General features: G+C 45.0%; 1 protein-coding gene across 3 annotated transcripts in view; it reads right to left on the bottom strand.

Moving 5' to 3' along the window:
• The window catches only part of KDM1A (lysine demethylase 1A), a 52,935-nt gene extending 32,200 nt beyond the window's left edge, over window positions 1–20,735 (bottom strand). For all 3 annotated transcript variants that reach the window (XR_014785128.1, XM_084815511.1, XM_084815512.1), the window contains exons 1-3: window positions 20,326–20,735; window positions 7,982–8,147; window positions 478–537 (exon numbers count right to left, since the gene is read on the bottom strand). Coding sequence is in view for 2 of the 3 variants with exons in the window: in XM_084815511.1 (XP_084671637.1) it covers window positions 478–537; window positions 7,982–8,147; window positions 20,326–20,649 (550 nt within the window). In the remaining variant the exon portion in view is untranslated. The remainder of the gene's footprint in view (window positions 1–477; window positions 538–7,981; window positions 8,148–20,325) is intronic.
• Window positions 20,736–21,544: the final 809 nt, after the last annotated feature.

The following is a 21,544-nucleotide window of genomic DNA, read 5'->3' as shown; positions in this document are numbered from 1 at the left end:
CCAAGGTTTCTGTGTGTTCAACAGGGCTTACCCCCAGACTATATACAGGATTGCAGCCTAATTCTATTAAAAGGAACAGCGACTGACAAGAAAGGAGGGCATTCCTCTTGACATCACTGGTTGGAATCATATACAGGATTATACCATACTATGTAAAAGGCCCTATAGCTCTGAAAAAAGGGAGCTAGTTGCCTTTTCAGCTTGTAAAAACGGGAGAGTACTCTGATTTCCACCAAACACAGGGAAGTGTGGAGGGCTGTGAAATCTGCCTAAAGAATGTCAGAGTATTTTTAAAATTTCCCATAATGTTCTCCAGCTGTGGCACAAAGTTATCCATCCCTTTTTCAACGGGCAAAGGCATTTCTCCTGCACCTCATGCTAAGACCTGGCCACCCACATCCACACACACTTGCAAGCATCAATTCCTGATTTGGGGGCTCTTCCTACTAAGTGGCAAGCATCAAACGCCACCCTCACCTGATGCTTGGCAGTCTCCATACCCTCCAGAACTGTCGTCTTGAAGTCCTCCTGCTTGCCCTGTGGAAGGAAAGAGGAGATCTCAGGGACCTTGCTCCACAAGTTCAAGTCATTGGGGGGACATGAAGACGTGATAGTTGGCGATTCAGGTTTAGTAGTTCACCAACTAGTGGGGAAGAAAACATTTTCTGAAAATTCCATCTTCTGGAATCTGGGTCAAGGGCATCACATTCTGCAATCTTCTAATGCTTCATCCTTGTTGTTGGAACCCTTTGTCAGACTCTTATGGGAAGAAATAGATATATACAGTATTTGCAGAATACCTGGTTGGTAAACACTTATTAACCAATTTATTAACAGATTAGAGCAAAATAAGGATTATGCTTCCTGCTACCAATAGGAAGAATATGTAGATGGATAGTCTAACCAAGGGTTTGAAACACCAAGGATTTTATAAGCTGGGGCTTCCTTGGAAATATATCTCATTCTGAAGGGAAAGAAATCTGATACTACCTTACTTCACTTCCACGATCTGTGAATGCCTAAGCCTACAGTACACATTGACTCTGTATGAACCCTACAGCCACCCAAATGCTAAATAACCTTTATGGTGGCTGCACTAGCATTCACCCATATATACATCACTGGCATGAAAATCTACATAAGCAAAACTGAACAGTATTTCAGTATTTACAGTATTTAGAGCTTTCAACAGACCCAGAGACAGAAGAATGAAGAACACACACCTGAACAAATCCTTAAATTAACTTGATTGGCACCTCACTCTGCATATAAATAATATTAATAAATATTAAGCAGCTAACCTTCTTGCAGAAACCAATTTAGACACAATATCTCAGTCTTGAGCAATACCAAACTGGCCTAGTTTGGACATAATGCTAACATTTAATGTTATGGGAACAAGCTGCTCAAGTGCTCTTCTCCTCCCTTTTTGGCGCATGCCAGGAGGAGACTGGAAGCATTTGCTTTCTGGTTTAAATTAATAGTGTGTCCGAATTAGGAACTGTGAGTAATTTAAACTATGGTTTGTTGAAACAAGCCAGGATCAGAAACCACAGTTTGATCTTGGCTTGTTTTAATAAACCGGGGGAAAGCACCCTGGTGCACTCCAGATGTTTTGAACTACAACTCCCATCAGTCCCAGCCAAGGGTGAAATTATGGAAGTTGCGGTCCAAAACATCTAGAGGGCACTAGGCTGCCTACCCCTGCAATAAACCATAGCTTAACCTATGGATTGTCCTTGTCAGACATAATGATAAACTGTGGTTACCTTAAGCCAGAAAGCAAATGCTTCAAATCTACTCCTCTGGGGCATGCTGGAGGAGTGGGAACAGTGGGGAGCACTTGAGTCCAAGAAGGCTCATTCCCATAAACTAAGCTATGATTTAAAGTCATGTCTGAACCTGGCCACTCTACTACTTCTAACTGTACACCGCATCTCCCAAAGGAAAAGGGTTAGGAATGTTTCAAGCAACCATCGGGAGCCTACATCTACATTAAGCAAGGTGCCTTCCGAACAGTACTACATGGGAAGCGCCAACACCCTGAACAAATTACAGTCCACCACAATGTCCTATGTGTAAAGTGAACTTCTAGGGCTCAAATGTTACTATCTGGATCAATGGGCAGCAGCACACTATACCATTTCTCGTCTAGCCTGAATACAGTATAACCTCACAGGTTTTGCTGAGTTAAAAGCAGCAGGGAGACACGGATACAATAACTGATAATTATCTATTCTAAATTAAACTACTATCATAAACATTTTCTGTTCCATATACTAAAAATGCACTTTGAACAGCAGTCAGCTAATTCTGGCTTGTTTTACAAGCCAGACCCATTACTTGTGTTACCTTCCCTAAGTTCCATGGCAAGTATGATGAACTCAGGGAAGGGAGTACAGAGAACTCATGTTTGCCCTTGAGCTGGGGTTTTGCAGAAGTTGCAAGCAGCACCCTGCTGCAGCTGCATGAAAAACCCCAAAGGGAAGGGAGAAAAATTACCACTCCCTTTCTTCTACATAGGGGGAGGGGGGAGAAGCTGGGCTTTCGCAGAAAGCGCCAGCAGTATGTTGCTGCTGCCTTCTTGAAAATCCTAATAGGAAGAGAGAGAGAAACGATTTCCCCTTTATCCTCCCTCCCCAACAAGCTCTCCATGGAGAAAAGAAGGGGTAACTTATTTTCCTTCTATTAGGATTTTGCAGGAAGCAGAAGCAGCAAGACATGCAGCAGATTGGAAACCACCTCTTATTTCTTCTTCATTCTTCCACAGAGAATGGAAAAGAAACTGTTTCAAATCTCACAATGAACTGAGCTTTCACAAAAAGCAACAGCCGTACCTTCCTGCTGCCTCTTACAAAACACACACACAAAAAACACCACTAGTGGAAATGAAAAAAACAAACCCTACCACTTCTTCCCACCCCGAAGGGCAGAAATTGAGGAAGTGATTTTTTCTCTTTTCCTATTAGGTTTTTGCAAGAGGCATAACAAGGAACAGCTGGCACTTTCTTAGAAAAGCCCCAACTTAGAGCAAAACCATATTTCTTTCCCATCCTTGGGGAAGGAAAAAAGAGGCGTTTCCCCTTTTTGCGAATTGGGTTTTAAGAAAGCACCACAAGCAGCATCATTCTGCTATTTCCTGCAAAAACTGAATAGGAAGGGAAGGAATCTACTCCATGTGAACTGCCCAGAGAACTTTGGCTATTGGGCGGTGTGGAAATGAAAGAAATGAAATGTTTCAAAGAAAGGGGGCATAGCTTCTCTAAATTCCCATTTAGTTTTTGCAGAAAGCAGGAATGAAATACTGCTGATGCTTAAGCCCAATTTGCAGGAGGTAAAACATCTTTTCTTTTCTCCCCAGAGAACAAGGAAGGGAGAGGTAGTTTCCCACAAGCAGGGCTTTTAATGGAAGCACGGGTGCTTGCCAGATGGGGGAAGGACATTCACCTATAGCAAGGAAGCAATTTTATTGAATTCTTGATTTTGAACTACTAAAAAATCAACAGATGGCCAGTAAACAGTAGCCCAGTGGTACCACCTCGCTCATTTTTGCCCTTTTTTACTTACTCCCCATCCTTCAGAAGAGTGGCAAAGGAGAAAATAGAAGGGCCATATAGGCATACTTGGATTTTCTTTTTGAAGAGAGATGATATGGTATTTATCTCTTTTCATCTGCTGATGCAGCAACAGGGAGAAAGAAGTTCTACACGCACATGCCATGAAGTACCATGGTGGGGGCAGTGGCAGTGCAGGAAAAAGAAGCATGCATGGGAATGAGCAGGGGGAGGAACACAATGCCAGAGGAAGCGCAGACAAAGGGGGAGACCTGGAGGGATTTGGCTTCCTACCCAACACTGGTACTATATCTGGTTCCCCAGTTACCAAATACTGACATAGAATGGAAAGACAGATCATAGGAAAGATGTGCGTATAAATCCTTCATTTCTATTACGGAAATGTGAAGCAGTAGATTGGATATACTGAGTGAAGAAAAAACAAGCAAAAAACTTTAGTATACTCCAGTTATAACACACATCCTTCTCTGCTCCTCCCACCCCAATAAAATATAAAACTATGCATTTATTGCAAGAGGGAAATTACGTTATTTGTAGGAGACCGGACTGTAAACATACATTTCTATGAAGATTTCTGAATTATAAAAGATTAACAAATATTTAATTGCTTAACAAACTATATATGGCTAATCATATTGGGGTGGGGATTTGCCAAGAACTGTTGTACCCAAAGAGATGTTTTTAGGAACGCACAGTAAATCCTTGCATTTAAATCGATCACTTTTGTAGCCTATTCTTTATCCTTATGAGTTTTTTCCTGCATGTTATCCTCACCTGAGAGGTAGGTTAGACTGAGGAGACTGGCCAAGGTCACCCAGGTACAGTGCAGATGTAATGCTGACTCCCAGTAATCCATGGTCTGCAAACTGGGAGCCGGCCTCAGGAGCTTGTGCTCCCTCCTTTCCCAGCATTAACCATGATTTTGCATTACACACAAACTACATCCCCTCATAACTATGGTCTGCAAACTTGCATTCCCTGGATTCAACCTCTGGTTAGTAAAAGAACTATGGTGTATGTTGGTGCATGTGCAATGTGAAATCATGGCTAATGCTGAGAAGGGAAGGGGAAATTGCTCTGAACAGCAGAGGAAGCAATGCTCAAAACCACGGACTTGCAAAGTATGTACACTGAGCCCCAGTAAGATTCAATGCATTTGAACCCAGGTCTCCCCAGTCTAAACTGGCACTATATCCATGACAACACACTGGTTCTCAACAAACTTCAAAACAGAAGCCTTTTGAGCTATCAAGTTCATAACTATGATACTAAAAGCATTAATTACTCTCACTACAAGACACATCAAACTGAGTCATCGTATTTCATTTGCATCCCTTTGCTGTGGCAAGAACATTAAAGCAAGTGCCCTAACTGCAACAACAGCTTGTAACGTTTTGGTGGCAAAAAATAAAGTCAGCAGTGTCTCTCTCTAATCCAGTGTTCACATGTAGGGAGATAACAAAAAATATTTGTGGGTCAAAAAAGATGTCTACAAAGCTGTTTTGTTAAAATGTAATGGCTCTTTTCTGACAAGCTCCAAAAATCACAGGAATGCAGTTGGAGAGTATAAAATGTTTTATTCAGACATTTTGATACAGCTTCTCTCAATAAATCACAAAACAGATTTATGTTTCATACAAAGAACTAACTCATCCAATTCTTGCTGTCCTACCTAACTGCAGAACACTGAAGTGGCCAACATCTTAATGTCCCATCAACACAAGATGATGGTTTGTGATGATGCAGCCAAAAATGAGATCTCCACCTCAACATGAAAAGCAGCATGGCTGAAGATTCCACCAACTTGGGCTAGTAAATGACTAGTTACCTGCTACAAAAAGAGGCAAAATATGTCACTTTTGTGTTTTAAGTATCAATACACAAAAGAAGATAGTCAAGAAATACCTTACGCTAAAGCTAGCAAGTTGTCAAAAATGGGGTCGGGAGGAGGAAGAGGAACAACTAATGAACAATGGGTGAAGAATGGACCTATTTGAAGCCTGAAATAAAAAAAACACACCACCTAGTAAATTTAAGATATTTATTTATTTTTATAATATATTTATTTTTATAACTGAACTGACAGTAGAAAGATATTGAAAATAAATAGTTCCTAACTCTAAGAACGTAGAAGTTCCCCTAAACTAGACAGAAGTGACAAATCAGTATTTAAAATGGAAAATCTTATCTTTATGTTAATAAAGAGAGTGCTCTCACATACTCTGTATTACCATACAGTCTTGTCAGAACATCTGATTATTAATCTGCTAACTCTGCCATTGTCAGTATAGAGACTTTCTAAACAAGACTGCCACCAAATACTGAAAGCAGACTTTAGTAAGCAGTACCAGACATATATTAGTCAAAACTAACTAAAGTTCCTCTAAGCACTAAGTGGGAAACCCCTAATTAATTAGGCTCACTTGGTTTTAAACTGTCAGTGCAAAGTTTTCTACTAACAAACTCATATACATCATAGGTAAAGAAGCAAGTTCAAATAACTGTACAATCCTAAGCATCATACAATAATAGGTTAGCTAATGATGTCAATGTTAAGGGTTTTTTCCTGTTCAGTCTGAGATATGCAGTTCTGGGGTACACCAATGCCTATAAAATAGTCAGCTATCTCTGCTTATTATATCTTTCTATCTCCTGAGTGTCTCCATACACCTCTCTCTCTCTCTCTCTCTCGCGCACACACATTATATATATAGATAATATTGTTTACTACAGCAGTACTTCATGACTGTATCTGAACCTTCCCCACTAATAATATTTCTGACTACTTGCTTGTCGACTGACATAATCAGTGAGAAGCATGTATACATCGGCTTCCCTCTACTCCAGAGGAGGGAGATATGCCCTTACTATCTACTCAGTGAAACTGGGCTCTTAAAGGCACAATCCTATGCACATTCCAACTTTTTTCTGTCCAAACATGCACAGGGTTGCACCCTAACAGAGGTGGGATATGAAGAAATTGTAGCACAGGTAACTACTGGTAAAAATAACCACCAGCAGAAGCCAACACTTGCATCTTGCATGAGATGGACATCTCTTCCAGACAGAATGGTGATGGAAACTGCTAACACAACATCTGGCGATTTAATAAGGGCGCAATCCCATCCTGATGCACGTAAGCCTCCAAACCCAGAAGCTTATGAGCATCCAATGAAGAGTGGGAGGAGCAATCTTCGCCTCCATGCTCCTCCCACTCTGCATTTTCACCCATCTAGCTGGCACATCTCAGAGAGGGAGGGAAGGAGGCTGTAGAGGCCTGGGGATACTTCATAAGCTGGCCTCTCCAGTTCCCTCCCCTCCCCGGCCAACGGAATGCCCTCTTTACCTCCTCTCCGAGGCTGCAAGTCTAATTACACTTAAACATTTTGTCTTAAACCCACTCGAAAGTGACACAAATGAAATTCTGCTCACTTAAGTGATGCCTCCTCCCTGACCCAAACAACAGGGTAGGAATTCAACAGCTGGAAGGTTGCTGCAACTCCATTTAGGTTTCTTTGTCAACCCTTAGCCAAACTGTAAGGACAGTATGCCATGCAGAATGGATGCAGCTTGCCAAAACAGCAAAGCTATGTGAAATGCCATTTTGCTTAAAAAAAATCGGTATGATATGATGCTACAACGTGCTACAACTGGGGCTTGGTAAAGGTGGTTTTAGAAACACAGACGCCATTTCTTTGGGTCATCCAGCTAGCAATCCCCCTAGGATGTGAGTTTGGCTCACAACCACCAGGAAGTTGTATTGAGAGAAAGTGCACTCATTGCTGTCCTTCTGAAACTGAATGTTCAAAATTTGATAGAAATAAGGAACCAATTGTGGCTAGTTCACACAAAAATAATTTTTTTTAGGAAATCAAGAACCACAAGAGTCTTAATATTTAGACCAGATGGAACCAATTTGATAAAATAGCCCAAGAGTGCTAGTCCTGCTGCCAAATAGCTAAAATGTATGATAAAGTCCAGTATATTAAAAAAAATGAAAATGACTATATTTAGCATAGCAAAGGCAGAAAATTTCAATCAAACCATTTCTGAGATTCCTCTCCAGCAGAACACAGACAGAATGAAGACTAAGATGCTTGGAAGCATCTGGCAAAACTAAAGCCAGGTGAAGTAGTAATGGAGTCAAAGGTTAATGATGTTTGATTGAACTTGTCAGACTTCTTAAGCAAAAAGGATCTTCCAGCTCATATCAACATTTTGCATGTATGGCCCATCACTGAAACTTTCTGCATGGCATATCGTCCTTCATTTCATAGCAAATCTAAGCTGAACTCAGGGGAGAGGGCATGTGAGTGTGTGTGCATCACCGTACTGCCTCCAAAAAAGCACACATATTTCAGGCACAAGACAATTGCTGTCCTGCTGGATGGGGACCTTCTACTCACCAGATGGCTCTTCTGGCTCACTTTCATTCTCTTCCTCAGGAGGTGGGGGTGGAGGTGGAGGAGGCAACTTTTTCTCTTTCTCTGCTTTAGCATTCCTTTCCTCTTCAGAGTAATACTCATCTTCAGAAAGGTTAGCAAGGCTCTCATCCATTTCTCTATATTCTACCTGTAAACAGAGCCATCAAAAGATAATCAAAACCGAACAAGCAAATTGATGCAACATAGCAATTAACACCACAAACAAAATTTAAAGTGATTCTCATGGATGAATTGAAGCGGTCAACTTTAATTGATGGAAGAAGGGATAAAACACAGAAAATGTCACAGTTAAAGAGACCTGTTATCTGTATAAACCAAACATTTTATGTTTTCAATAAAACCTTCTATATTTCTATCAAACATAAAATATTCTAACAGAGATCCTAATCTGAAAACACATTAAATTTACTTCAACCTTCATTGGTCTGTGTGCAGGCGCACATGCACAGTAAAACAAAGTCTTGTATCTCTCTTCTATCTATGCTTAGCATGTAATAAAGCATTCTATTCTCTTAGAGAAGTTATTTAAGTAATTTGTCAACAGTTTCTTCTTCTTGGTCTAGAATTCTAGAGAGCTTGGTCTAGAGAGCTTCAGCTATTGGGCAGTATAGATATGAAATAAATAAATTCCTATGTATTTCACAGTTTACACTATATATATTTAGCCCCGGGGGTTCAGTACCATCCTGAAATATTTAGTTAGAAGTATGCCCAATTGAGTTCAGTATGACTTCATGGTAAGTATGCTTAGCATTGCAGCCTTGGGCCAATATCCTATACTGCCGCTGAGCTCCTGCGGTTTCTTTTGCGGCACTGGAAGCAACTGTTGGCACAACAGAAATCTAAAAATAACCCCAGAAACACTCATATCCAGATCAGGAGAAGTAAGCAGAGTGGACCTGCCCTGTTCTGGAGACAAGCGTTTTCACTTGTTTCAGGTTGCCTGTAGAACCGCAAAATCCCTGTTGCGCAAATGGTCACCCCTGCTGGCATGTGGACACAATAGGATATTGCCCTTGATGTTCTTGAACAAAACACACTTTTAAAAACAAAAAACACCCCACCCGCAGTTTATGCTGTTCTCTGAGGGAGTTGCAATGCACTCTCCCTCTCTCCCACGTGCATGCGCACGCACACACTGCAGGTACAGCTTCAGCAAGTTGACTTTCACTCAAGACCCTAACCTTATGTAGCAACAGCAAAAATGATGAAGTTCTGCTTGCTGTAGGGAGAGTTGTAGAAGCTCAGAAAACATTCAAGAATATTGAAGTGTTTTTCCATCCTGATTGTAACATTCAGTACATTATTTTGCATATGGTAAAGAGAGTTCTGAAAATGGGAAAGGTCAAGATACCAACACAGATACATCATGGCCCCATCTGCAAAGTAACTAGGGTATTAGAGTGACAATGGAATACCAAGAAACTACCCACCTCCAATTTAGTCATGGATCTATGCTATGCCGATATCTTAGGACTGTAAAATTAAGGGGGAAAGCACCTCAGTTTAAAAGGCAAAAGAAAGAGAGTGAACTCAGGGTCTAAATAGGTTTTAGAACAAAAAAGCAACATTTTTCTTTCTTTCTATCCTCATGAACAAACAGAAAGTTGCTCTTTTGTTCTAAAAACAATTTTGAGGCTGCTATATTTCAAGAGGTACTAGCTCCCAAGGAAGGAGTCTTTGATTCCAAAACACGTCAAGCTACGTTAAAACCATTTTTGCCCTATTCAGCACCTGAATTCATGCTCTTTTTCTGCCTTCTGATATCTCAGAACTGACACATTTTATCAGAATATCTATCATGTCAAATCAGTCATCACACAGTCCATTAGAAGAAACACTTGTTATAAACAGTAAGAGTGCTTTCCCCTTTTCACTGAGAGCAAACAAATGTGCCTTCAAAAAAACAGGTATTAATATACTCTAGAAAACACTGCAGTCTGTTTCTGAACTATATGTCTTAGGCCATATGGTAACAGAACAGCAATTTACTCAAACACCTCATAACATTTTATGAAACGACAACGCAGAGTACTGATTTAATTGATTTAAGTCCAAGTAGGAATATAGCACAGACAAGCATTAAAAAGTAACTGGTGTTTTTTATTGCATTAACTACACTGTTGTGAAAGCAACCATGGGGCTAGAGGATGCAGGAAAAAACACCGTTGAATGGGGAGCTTGGGGGAGAGGAGAGAAAGGGCTGGAGATGATTTGTATTCCTTTGCCCGTCCTCCCATTTTTCTGCAAGGGTGTCTCTCCTATTCTTCCCAAACTTTATTTTGTTCCTTCGGTTTAGAAATAGGAAAGTATTGAATACACACACTCCACAATGAAGTCCAATATATGACATGCAATTTTAGTAACCTCAAAACTTTATTCCCATCTTCTAAATTCCTGCTGTGAGGAGGAGGAAGTCAAAGAGGATGACAATGAGCCTGCTGTCAGGCAGTAGCAACACCTTCCTGATGTTCAGTTTCACCTTGGCAGTGCCCCCTGTTGTTCTGCCCGCTCCTCCTCTTCATCTCCACCCACCCACCCACCCACCCCCTTACCATGGTTTCTTCCCTTATCGCACACACCTCATACAAACCACAGCAGAGGTGAATCAAGGAAGAAACAAGCAAGCAGAATGGGTCCCAATGAAGCACAGAGCGGGGTGGGGGTGGAGACACCAAAAATAACTCTTTCTCCTATTCCTTCATCCAGTCATCATCACCATCATCATGTAGTACGTACAGAGATTGGGAATACAGTAGTGAGGGGCAAAGAAGCTTCCAAGGCCAGATACGAATGAAGGTGAAAATACTCAATCCTGACAGTAGGGCACCCTGTGTTCTCTCCACCCTGCCAGGTTAACTGAGCCTCAGAATAAACATTTTATGAGTTCCATGTGAGCCAAATGGAGAGGTTCAGGAGGCTGCTGCTCTGTGGTGGGCTGGGAAAATACTGTGGCCCCAGGAAGAAGAGAGGATGAGGGGTGGGGGGAAGTGGAAATTCAGCAAAAGATTAGAGGGTGGGAGAGAGAGAGGTGGAGGCATAATAAATGGCAAGTGAGGCAAGACAAGGTGAGCGAAGCAAGAAGATGGTCATATCCTGCCATTCTGTGTTGAATTTTTCATCAAAAAGCACAGGCAAGAACTCAGACAAAGATATGGCTGTTTGATCTCAGGAAAAACTAATTTTCTGCGAGGCAACTGTGTGTGGGCCTGTGTATATTGTGGGCTTATTTAAGGATTGGAGAAGAAGGAAGGCCATGACCATTTGACCTATCTAGGGCTGGGATACCAAAATACAGGAGTGGAGAAGACAACAGGAGGAGTGGAGAACAGGAGTGGAGAAGACAACTGGAGGCAGCAGGGGGACTGTTGGGGGCCAGAACATAACGAGGCTGGGTGGCAGGCGCTGGCGGAGCGCTAGGGGCAGGCCATGCCAGTTAAGGGGAACAAGGGAGAGATGTGTAGTATCTGTCCCCTGCTCCGGGCCTGAGCCAAAGGATGGCTGGGGGAGGCGTGACTCCATCTTCTGGCCTTCGTTTGCTGGTCTGCAATGCTAGGTCTGTTTCCCAGAAAACCTCCCTCATCCATGACATGATCCTGGATGAGGGTGCAGACCTGGCATGTATTACAGAGACCTGGCTGGCCAAGGCTGCTGCTCCAACTCTTGCGGCCGTGTGTCCAGCCGGATTTTCGTATGCACAGCAGCCGAGGGCTGGGGATCGGGGAGGGGGAGTGGCTGTTATCTACCAAGAGTCCTTGGTCTTCACCAGACCCCCTCTCCAGGAGACCAAGGTTGCTGAGTGCATGTACTGGAGGTTGGGCTCGAAGGGCTGTCTGGGGATACTGCTCATGTACCGTCCACCCCGCTGAACGACTGACTCCCTGGCCGAGGTGGTCTCTGATATGCGTGTACAGTCCCCTAACTTATTGGTGTTGGGGGACTTCAACGTACATTCAGAGGCCATCCTCACAGGAGCACCTTGGGACTTCATGGAGACCATGGCTTCCTGGGAGCTGCACCATATTCTAACTGGGCCCACCCATGTAGCCGGTCATGCACTAGACCTTGTGTTTGTTTCTGGAGAAGCGGGGAGTGATCTGGGAGTTGGGGGTATATCCACCACCCCCTTGTCATGGTCAGATCACTATCTGGTGACCTTAGACTTCTCGGTTCCACAACCCCTCTGCAGGGGTGGAGGACCCATTAAAATGGTCCGCCCCAGGCGTCTTATGGATCCAAATGGATTCCTGAACGTGCTTGGAGATTCTCTGGGGTGCGCCAACGGCCACTTGGTCGAACCCTGGTGGGTGGCTGGCATGCCGCAATCACTGGAGCATTAGATCAGGTGGCTCTGAAACGCCCTCTCCCCCTGAACAGGGCTCGGACTGCACCATGGTTCAATCCACGGTTACAAGCTCTGAAACAGGAGGTGAGACGGCTAGAGCACCAGTGGCGGAAGTCTCGCTCCAAAGACGATCAGACACAGGCTAGAGCTGTATCTTCAGCCTATCACGTGGCGGTGAAGGCAGCAAAAAAGGAATATTATGCTACCTCTATTGCGTCTGCAGAGTGCTGTCCCAGGAGGCTGTTCCAAGCGGTCCGGAGCCTGGTCGGTCCTGTGGCTCCTGAACCACTGGAGCATTCTAAGGCCTCCTGTGAGGCCTTGGCAAGGCACTTCGCAGATAAAATTCATCAGATTAGGAGCATTACTCCGCATGCTGTGGATACAGTTAGCGAGCAAGAGGCGGCCTGTGACAAACCGGTTTTGTGGGATCGGTTAGAGCTTCGTCCTCCTGATGAAGTGAACAAGGTGCTGTCATCTGTAAGGCCAACCACCTGCTTACTTGATCCTTGCCCATCTTGGCTCATTATAGGCTGCAGAGAGAGATTGGGTGAGGGGATCAGGGCGGTGGTGAATGCCTCCCTTGAGGAGGGAGTGATGTCATCAGCCCTCAAGGAGGCAGTGATAAAACCGCTCTTAAAGAAGCCCTCCTTGGATCCTCAAGTTCTGAACAACTTTCACCCAGTCTCCAATCTGCCATTTTTGGACAAGGTGATTGAGCGGGTGGTGGCGGTGCAGTTGAAGGCACACTTGGAAGAAACTGATTATCTAGACCCATTTCAGCCGGGCTTCAGGCTTAGGCATGGGACAGAAACGGCCTTGGTCACCTTGGTGGATGATATGAGGAGGGCTCTGGATAGGGGTGAATGCTCCTTCCTTGTTCTCCTCGACCTCTCAGCGGCTTTTGATACCGTTCACGACGGTATCCTCCTGGACCGCCTGGAGGGGCTGGGCACTGGAGACACCGTATTGTGGTGGTTCCAGTCCTTCCTCTCCGGCAGGTACCAGAGGGTAGCACTGGGAGAGGAGGTTTCAGACCCGTGGCCACTCACTTGTGGGGTGCCACAGGGTTCCATCCTCTCCCCGATGCTATTTAACATCTATGTGAAGCCGCTGGGGGCTATCATCAGGAGGTTTGGGGTGCAGTGTCATCAATATGCGGATGACACGCAGCTCTACCTCTCATTCAAATCTTCACCAAGGTTGGCCGTAGAATCCCTGTCCAAATGTCTGGAGACGGTGAGTGGCTGGATGGGGAGGAATAAGCTGAACCCTGACAAGACCGAGGTACTTTTGGTGGGAGACAAGAGGAGGCTGGGGGATGTTGACCTGGTGTTGAATGGGGTACGGCTACCCTTGAAAGACCAGGTCCGCAGCCTGGGGGTCATTTTGGACTCCCAGCTGTCCATGGAGGCTCAGGTGTCAGCTGTGAGCCGGACAGCGCTGTATCAACTCCATCTGATACGGCGGCTGCACCCCTTCCTTCCCAACCATCTGCTCCCATCGGTAGTACATGCCCTGGTCTCCTCTCATTTAGACTACTGTAATGCGCTCTACGTGGGGTTACCCTTGAAGACGGTTTGGAAGCTGCAGCTGGTACAGAACGTGGCGGCTCGCCTGATTAAAGGCAGCCGCCGGCGAGATCACATCACTCCAGTGCTGAAGGAGTTGCACTGGTTACCAGTTGTTTTCCGGGCCAAATTCAAGGTGTTGGTTTTGACCTTTAAAACCCTGTATGGTTCCTGCCCAGCCTATCTTAAGGAGCACCTCCAGCAACACCAGACAGGCCGCTTAACAATATCAGCCTTGGATGGCCTTCTCTCTGTCCCATCAGCCAGGACAGCTAGACTGGTGGGGATGAGGGAGAGGGCCTTTTCTGTGGTGGCCTCCACTCTGTGGAACTCCCCCCCTAGGGAGCTCCACCATGCCCCCTCTTTAATGAGCTTCCGCCGTACATTAAAAACGTGGTTGTTCAGGCAGGCATTTGGGGTGGGTTAGGGTATTTTAGAAAACGTTTTTATTGTAGAATTTTATTGTTTTAAACTGTTTTATTATATGCTGTACATCGCCCAGAGTGGCTGGGTGACCAGCCAGACGGGCGATTAATAAATTTAATAATAATAATAATAAACTAACTTGGCTGCTCCCCTTTTCACCTCCCGCCTCCTTCTGAAACAATCAGCACCTGCCAATGGGAAAGTCTCCTGCACACGCCTCAATGAGGAGGGGAGATCACAGAATAGTAGGGTTGGAAGGGGCCTATAAGACCATCAAGTCCAACCCCCCGCTCAATGCAGGAATCTAAGTCAAAGCATCCCTGACAGATGGCTGTCCAGGGATGCTCATAAATGGTCACACACACACACACCTCTGCCATCTCATTCATTATTTCTCTCATGACACCTTTTGGTGGGTGTGGGTGTGTTTTCTTTGTGCATATCAGCACAAGCTTTTTTTCCAGAGCAGACACTCTTATCAGGTAGGAAAGGTAGTGGACCTGTTCAAGGAAGAGGACAGAGCCTAACAGAAAAGGAAAGGAAGAAGGGGGCATGAAGTAAATAAACACAGTGTGAGATTAATCCAGCAGCATCACTTCCCCTTGCTGCTCTAGGCACATACACAAACACAGATACAGGCAAGCTGAGAAACAACAGCTTTCCTCTCTCAGTCCTCGCCTAGAGTACTACATCCACCACCACCACCACCCTAAGCACCACCAAAATATGAGTGCAAAGCGGGGGGGGGGGGGATAAATAAACAGCAACACAAAAGTAAAGTACTCCTTTATGAAACACATTTTTCTGCTCCAGCAGAAAATCTCCCTTGCGCTAAAAAGGCACACAAGAAGGCAAACTCACCCAAACTCGCACAACACCCTTATCAGGTAAGGGAGGGAGTTGACCTGTTCAAGGAAGAAGAAAGCACCAAATGGGAAGGGAAAGGAATGACGAAGCATGAAATAAACAATCATGTGAGATTAATACAGCAGCTCTGCTTCCCCCTCCTCCCCTAGGTATGCATGTGAGGCAAACAAAACCAGGAACCAATAGCTTTCCTCTCTCAAAGCATCATCCAGAGTAGTATGACCACCACCATCATGAGTGCAAAGCGGAAAGCCGGGGGGGGGGGGGGGGGGATCCACACACAGCAATACAAAAGTAAACCAGTAAAGCACTCCTTTTCAAATCACATTTTTCTGTCCCAACAGCAACCCCTCTCTCCACTGAAAAGGCACACAAGGCAAACTCACCTACATTCATACATTGGCCTGGTTTGTGCATAACGCTAACCCATAGTTTATTTAACTCATACCATAGCTTAGAGTTATGTGCGAACCAGGCCATTCCCTGTCCCTGAATTGTTCACTCTCTTTTTCTGGGCTGCCTAGAGATGTAAAATTTCCAGAAATTTTAAAGCCATGGTAAAAAAAATCTGGTGGTTGGGGTTTTTTCTTCTTTTTTCTGAGAAAATGTGAAAATGTTGGGTAAAATGGGAAAATACGTAATAGTGTTACGTATTTTTTAGTGCTCTTTACAGATTAAAGTCACTTGGTTATTTTAGCAACACAAAGACCCAGATCATATGTAACGACTACCTATTGGCTTAAATGACCCATAATTAGTCAGAGCCATGGCTAGAGGGAGTGATCACTGTTGCCTGCCCACCACTTTCACTTTGCATCCACTTTCATAAACAACCCAGGAATGCCTCATTCATGGATTTTTCATCATGACATGCAAGTTTGTTTGTTGGGTTGTTTCTCCCTCAACAACCCAGAGTTCCATGTTCACACATCACAACAAACAATCCAGGGATGGGCATTCCTGGGTTCTTTAGCAAAACAAATGCAAAGTGGAAGTGGCGAGAGGCAGCAGGCTAGCTTGCTCTGGCACAGCCCCAACTAACTATGATTTGCTTCACCCATAGTTAATCATTGCGTAACTTGGTCAGAATGTATTATGTATAACTTGGTTTGTTCAAAACATTATCATTAAACTTAAAAACATTTAAAGTAAACTCACTGTAAATTTATAATTATTTAGATTTTTATTTCATGACTGACTAGGGGAAACTTCAGCAAGCAGTCCCTGAAACCAGAACAAGACCACGACTCTATAGAACAAAACATAAACTGTCAAGAACACATTTTTTCCCACATAATATGATATAGTAACACTAATCACATCTTTAAGACTGAGAATGACTTGGAGCAACCTAAAATATCTAACAGTAAAAGATACATTAGATCAATGATTTTAATAAGGAATGGAAGAAATAACTATGCTGGGAATCTTTACAGACAGGATTAAAAAAACATTTCCCCCCCATGGCTTCAACATTTCTAGAAATGTCACATCTATAGTCTTACGTAAAAATCTTCCTATTATGTAGTTTTTCGAAATCATTTTGGGGGAGTAAAGGCCACATTGTAATACATGACCACAAACATCTTATCAATCATTTAAAAATAAAATATTTCATTATTCAAAATTGTTCAATTTTTCAGAAAAAAAAGGCTTCGTGGGGGTAACATCCCCCCACCCCAATTTTTTTCAGGTTATTTTCTTTAGCGCTGCTTATTGCTTTTAATTAAGTATAACAGGCCAGGCCAACTCCAAGGCTCAGTCAGTCAGCATGCTGCTTGAGACAATTAGCCAAGTCAGGCAAAATGTGTCTGGTCTGGGCCAGTGCTGCATGGGAGAATAAAATACATAGATGTCAGGCACCCATTGGCTACGGGGATTCTCCATTACATCTATTTCACCAAGTAAAACAGGGTTCTCTGCACAGGCATGGGGGAACGGAAGCAGACCATATATGGGAGTAAGGCAGTGCAGAACTCCCCAACACCCTGCCTTCTGCCTCTGTCCATAGCCTACTGCTCCATAGAGGTCTGAACATGCACAGCCACTGTACATGTGCAGTTAGCCCAGCTAGCAGGAATAGAATGGAAGAGATCTATACAATCTTACCTCAAGAGTTCTCAGTGAACTTACTGCCTAGTAGGTGTTAGCCAAAGAGGGACACAAGGGAAGACCAAGGATGAGGGCATGGAATGCTGCTGGAATAATCCTGGCACATATGGACATGATGTTATTTCTGTTCCCGATGCTACATCACAATGCTATCATACTGTGCACAGCTTTTGTGAGCTGCTTTGAGAGCCTCTCAGGGCTACACAATAGAATAAAAGTATTCTAAATAAAGACATGTAAGTTGTGTGTTATCTTCCTACACAGAAGTGCCTTCCATCATGTTACAGCCCTTACATCTAAGCTTTAATTCTATTTTTCAATGGTGAAACCAGACTTTGTCATGCTTAAGAGTAGACCCACTGAAATCAATGGGACCTGAGTCAGTCATGACTAACTTATGTCCCACTGATTTCAGTGGGTCCACTCTAAGCATGGCTAAGTCTGGATCCAACTTACAGTCTGTACTTTCTGCATTTCATTACCATTTACCCGTTTATTGTCACCCCCCCACACACACACACATACATACATACACATACACACACACACTCTCTCTCTCTCCCCCCCCCCCAACTGAGGATAGCACTTCATGAAATGGAATAAGTAGACTCTAGATCATGAAAGTTTATGCCATAACAACTATGTTAGTCTTTAAAGTGTCACAAAACTCTGTTTTGTTTTTGCACATTACACAGCAGTTTAAGGCTGTTTTCTTATTAATACAGTATCCTACAGCCATGTATACACAAACACAATTACCAACATATATGTGAGCCTCATAGAGACCTGGCATTCCAGGAGTAGGCAGAAAACTCTGTTGAGCGATACAAGTACAAATCCCATTCCTGTTCAGCTGCTGCTAGCCATCAACAAGGAGAAAGACAGCGTAGTTCGTGTTTTCAAAGCCCTCCACAAATGAGGGCCCTGCATGTACAGCACTGTACAAACTGACTCAAAGTAATTTTGTATGGGTTTACAGCTAAACAATAAAAAAATGTATAGATCTAACTGCAAGCCCTCACTTTAAAAATAAATACCTGTAGCCTGCTGAGATAGGGCACACATTAATTAACGGCGTTTAAACATTTTTTCTACATGCAAAGCATTTCCTTGTAAAAAAGATAATACACAAGCGCAGAAAATTACATAATGATTAGACACCCTTTCCATCAAGCATACATGCTCTGCAAAGCTGTGACCAACAGCTTTCCCATGCACATACATGATGCAAAATATAAAGATGTGAAAACTGCAACATGCAATTTGAAAGCTCTCCGCTCCTGTAAAGGGAATTTGTGTTAGAAAAGCATGAGAAAAGCAAGGGAAGCAGCCCTTGATTTTGTTAGGATTTACTGACCTGTGCTATTAAGGTGACTCAGGGTCAGTTACTCATTATACACAATTGAAAATGCTTCTTTGAAACAAAGGTAGCATTCTAGGCCTGAAAACCTACAGATCAATAGACAATCAATGAAACTGATTTGTGACTTAAGAAGGCACAATCCTATGCGTGTTTAGACAGAAAAAAGTCTGGGAGATGCTGGGAGTTGTAGGACTTCTTTCTATCTAAACATGCATAGGATTGCTACTTTAATTTTGTAACATGGGATCTGGCAACTGTAAGACTCTTCAGCACTTCAGTACCACTTTCCAAAGTCTTCCAACGACCAAGCCTGGATCTACACATAGAACAGAAGGAGCTAGCATAAATCTGAGTGATTCTGGAGGAACAGCAGTACAACAAATACAATCCAAAAGAGAACCTTGTGGCACACTTTAAAGCCTAATAGACTGATTACGACATAAGCTTTTGTGCAGCAGATCCCAGTTGCATCTGATGCTGAGGAACATGAGTGGGAGGGTCCTGATGCACTCATGTCCTGCTTGTAGTTTCCTGGTCAACAGCTGGCTGGCCACTGTGTGAACAGAATGCTGGACTAGTTGTATCCTTGGTCTGATCCAGCATGGCTCTTATGTTCTTAAGTAGGCTCAAATCCATACAAACCATATGCCACAAAAATCTACTAATCTTTAAAGGTACACCACAAGACTCTTTGGGTGCTTCCAGACAAGGCTTTGATTGCACCATCATCCTGCCTCAGCCACGGAATTTTATAGGGGATGCAGCTGACATCAACTTCCACTCCCATAACCCTCCCATATTTTCCCACTGTTTCTTCTGTCTTTTTTCCCCTTCCTTAAATCTACTAAGAAAGAAAAAAAGGAATAGCTGCTCAACGCCTTCTGATGTTTAGTGGTAGGGCCCCTCTCCATCTGAAAGCACCGCTTTTGTCCAGATAATAAAATAAAGGGAGTAAAATGGACTGCACCATTTTGGGTGATGAGATACCACTTTTCAATGCTCTTCCACAGGAGTTAGGGAAGAGACTCTCAGCAAGCATGGAATCTAGTACAAGAGAGAAAAAGATGCAGTCGTAAATTTCCTATTTATTTACGGTGCGTGTGTGTGTGTATGTGTGTGGGAGCTTATCACACCCTCCTTCCAAGGAGCTCAGGGTGATGTGTATAGGTTCTCCCTCCCATTTTATCTCCACAACAACCCTGCGAGGTGGGTTAGGGTGGGAGACGGTGGCTGGCTCAAGGTCACCGAGTGAGCTTAACGACAGGGATGGTTTTGAAGCGAGTCCTCCCCAGCCCTAATTTAGCACTCTAACACATGTATTGCTTCGAGCAGTCGTTTTGCTTCAGCGTGGGGAGGGAAGCCTTCAAAGGCCGTCACCCACCGCGCCGTGGCCTTTACGCGGTGCAGCTCACCATAGCCACCGCCTCGTTCTGTACTGCCTGCGGAGAACAAACGTTTTAAAGGAGATCCCCCGCCCCGCCCCGCCCCGCCCCACCCCACCCCACCCCACCCCACCCCGCCGCCGCCGCCGCCGCCGCCGGCACGGAAGGCGAGACGGAAAACCCAAGCGAGCCTCAGCCACGGTAGGCCCAGGTGGAGGGAGGGGCCGCAGCAGCACACCCACCTTGGCCCGCTTCCGGCGGCTGGTCCTGCGGCCCTCAGGAGTCTCAGCGATGCCGGTGGTCTCGGAGCCCACCGCAGGCCCGGGCCCGGCCGGCGGCGGCTCGGATAAGCCCCCCGGCGGCGAGGCGCGCGGCGGCTCCTTCTTGCGGGGCGTGCGCTCCGAGGCGCCCGAGGCCCCGCCGCCGCCCTCCGCGGAACCCAAGGAGCCGGAGAGAGGCGGCGGCGGCGGCGGGGGCACCGGGGCGTCGGGAGCGCCGTCGCCCCCGGCGCCGCCCACGCCTACTGGGGCCTCCGCCGCGGCCGCTTTCTTCCCCGACGACAGCATCGCCTCAGCCGCTCGCTCAGGGGGACAAAGGCCGCCCCGCGCGCGAGGGAGCGAACGCGCCGCAGGCTCCGCCCCGGCGGCGCTGCGACGTCGCGTGCCCGCGGCCCCGCCTTCTCCGTCTCGGGAGGCAGCTTGTGAGAGCCCGAGGCGAAGGCGGCTCGTCTTGAGGAACGAGGCCTTTTGTCCTTTCGCACATGCCGTAGCCCAGCCGCATGGGGCTTTTTTTTTGTCCCGTGCGGCGCGCGGCCGCGTTCCCGCCTTGCTGAAACGGGGCGCGTCGCGCGCTCGAGGGGCAGTGGCCAATGCGAGCCCTGCGCAAAGTAGACCCATTGAAATGAGCGGGATTTAAGTGAAGTCGCGACTAAACTAAGCCCCCCTTTATTTCAGTACAGTGGGTCTACTCTACATAGGATTGACATTAGGTGCTACCCACTGGAAACGGAGGACCCCTTCTTTTCCACCCCAAAACATAAGGGCGCCGGCCAGTTGAATTAATTTTAAGGCCTCTTCAAGGTCGGCAACTTGGGGCCCTCCAGGTGTTTAGGCCTACAATTCCCATCAGCCCAACCCAGCATAGCCAATGGTGAAAGATCATGGGAGTTGCAAGCCAAGTCAAGTTGCCCTGTCAATTTAAATGATAGGGGCCTACAAAATTATGAATACTGTGGAGAATGTGGATAGGGAGACATTTTACTCCCTCTCTCAAAATACTAGAACCCACTGGGGTCATCCTATGAAGCTGGCTGGTGGGGGATTCAGGACAGATAAAAGGACTTCTTCCCAGAGTGCATAAACTATGGAACCACAGGAAGTAGTGATGGCCACCACTTTGGATGGCTTTAAAAGAGGGTTAGACAAATTCCTGGGTGAAAAGGCGATCGATAGCTACTAGTCA

Source organism: Heloderma suspectum, chromosome 10, assembly GCF_057233095.1.
Source record: "Heloderma suspectum isolate Gila_16-S chromosome 10, 16-S_ref, whole genome shotgun sequence".
NCBI lineage: Eukaryota > Metazoa > Chordata > Lepidosauria > Squamata > Helodermatidae > Heloderma > Heloderma suspectum.
Note: the sequence above shows the minus strand (reverse complement) of the source record. Positions and strands in the feature narration are given on the sequence as shown.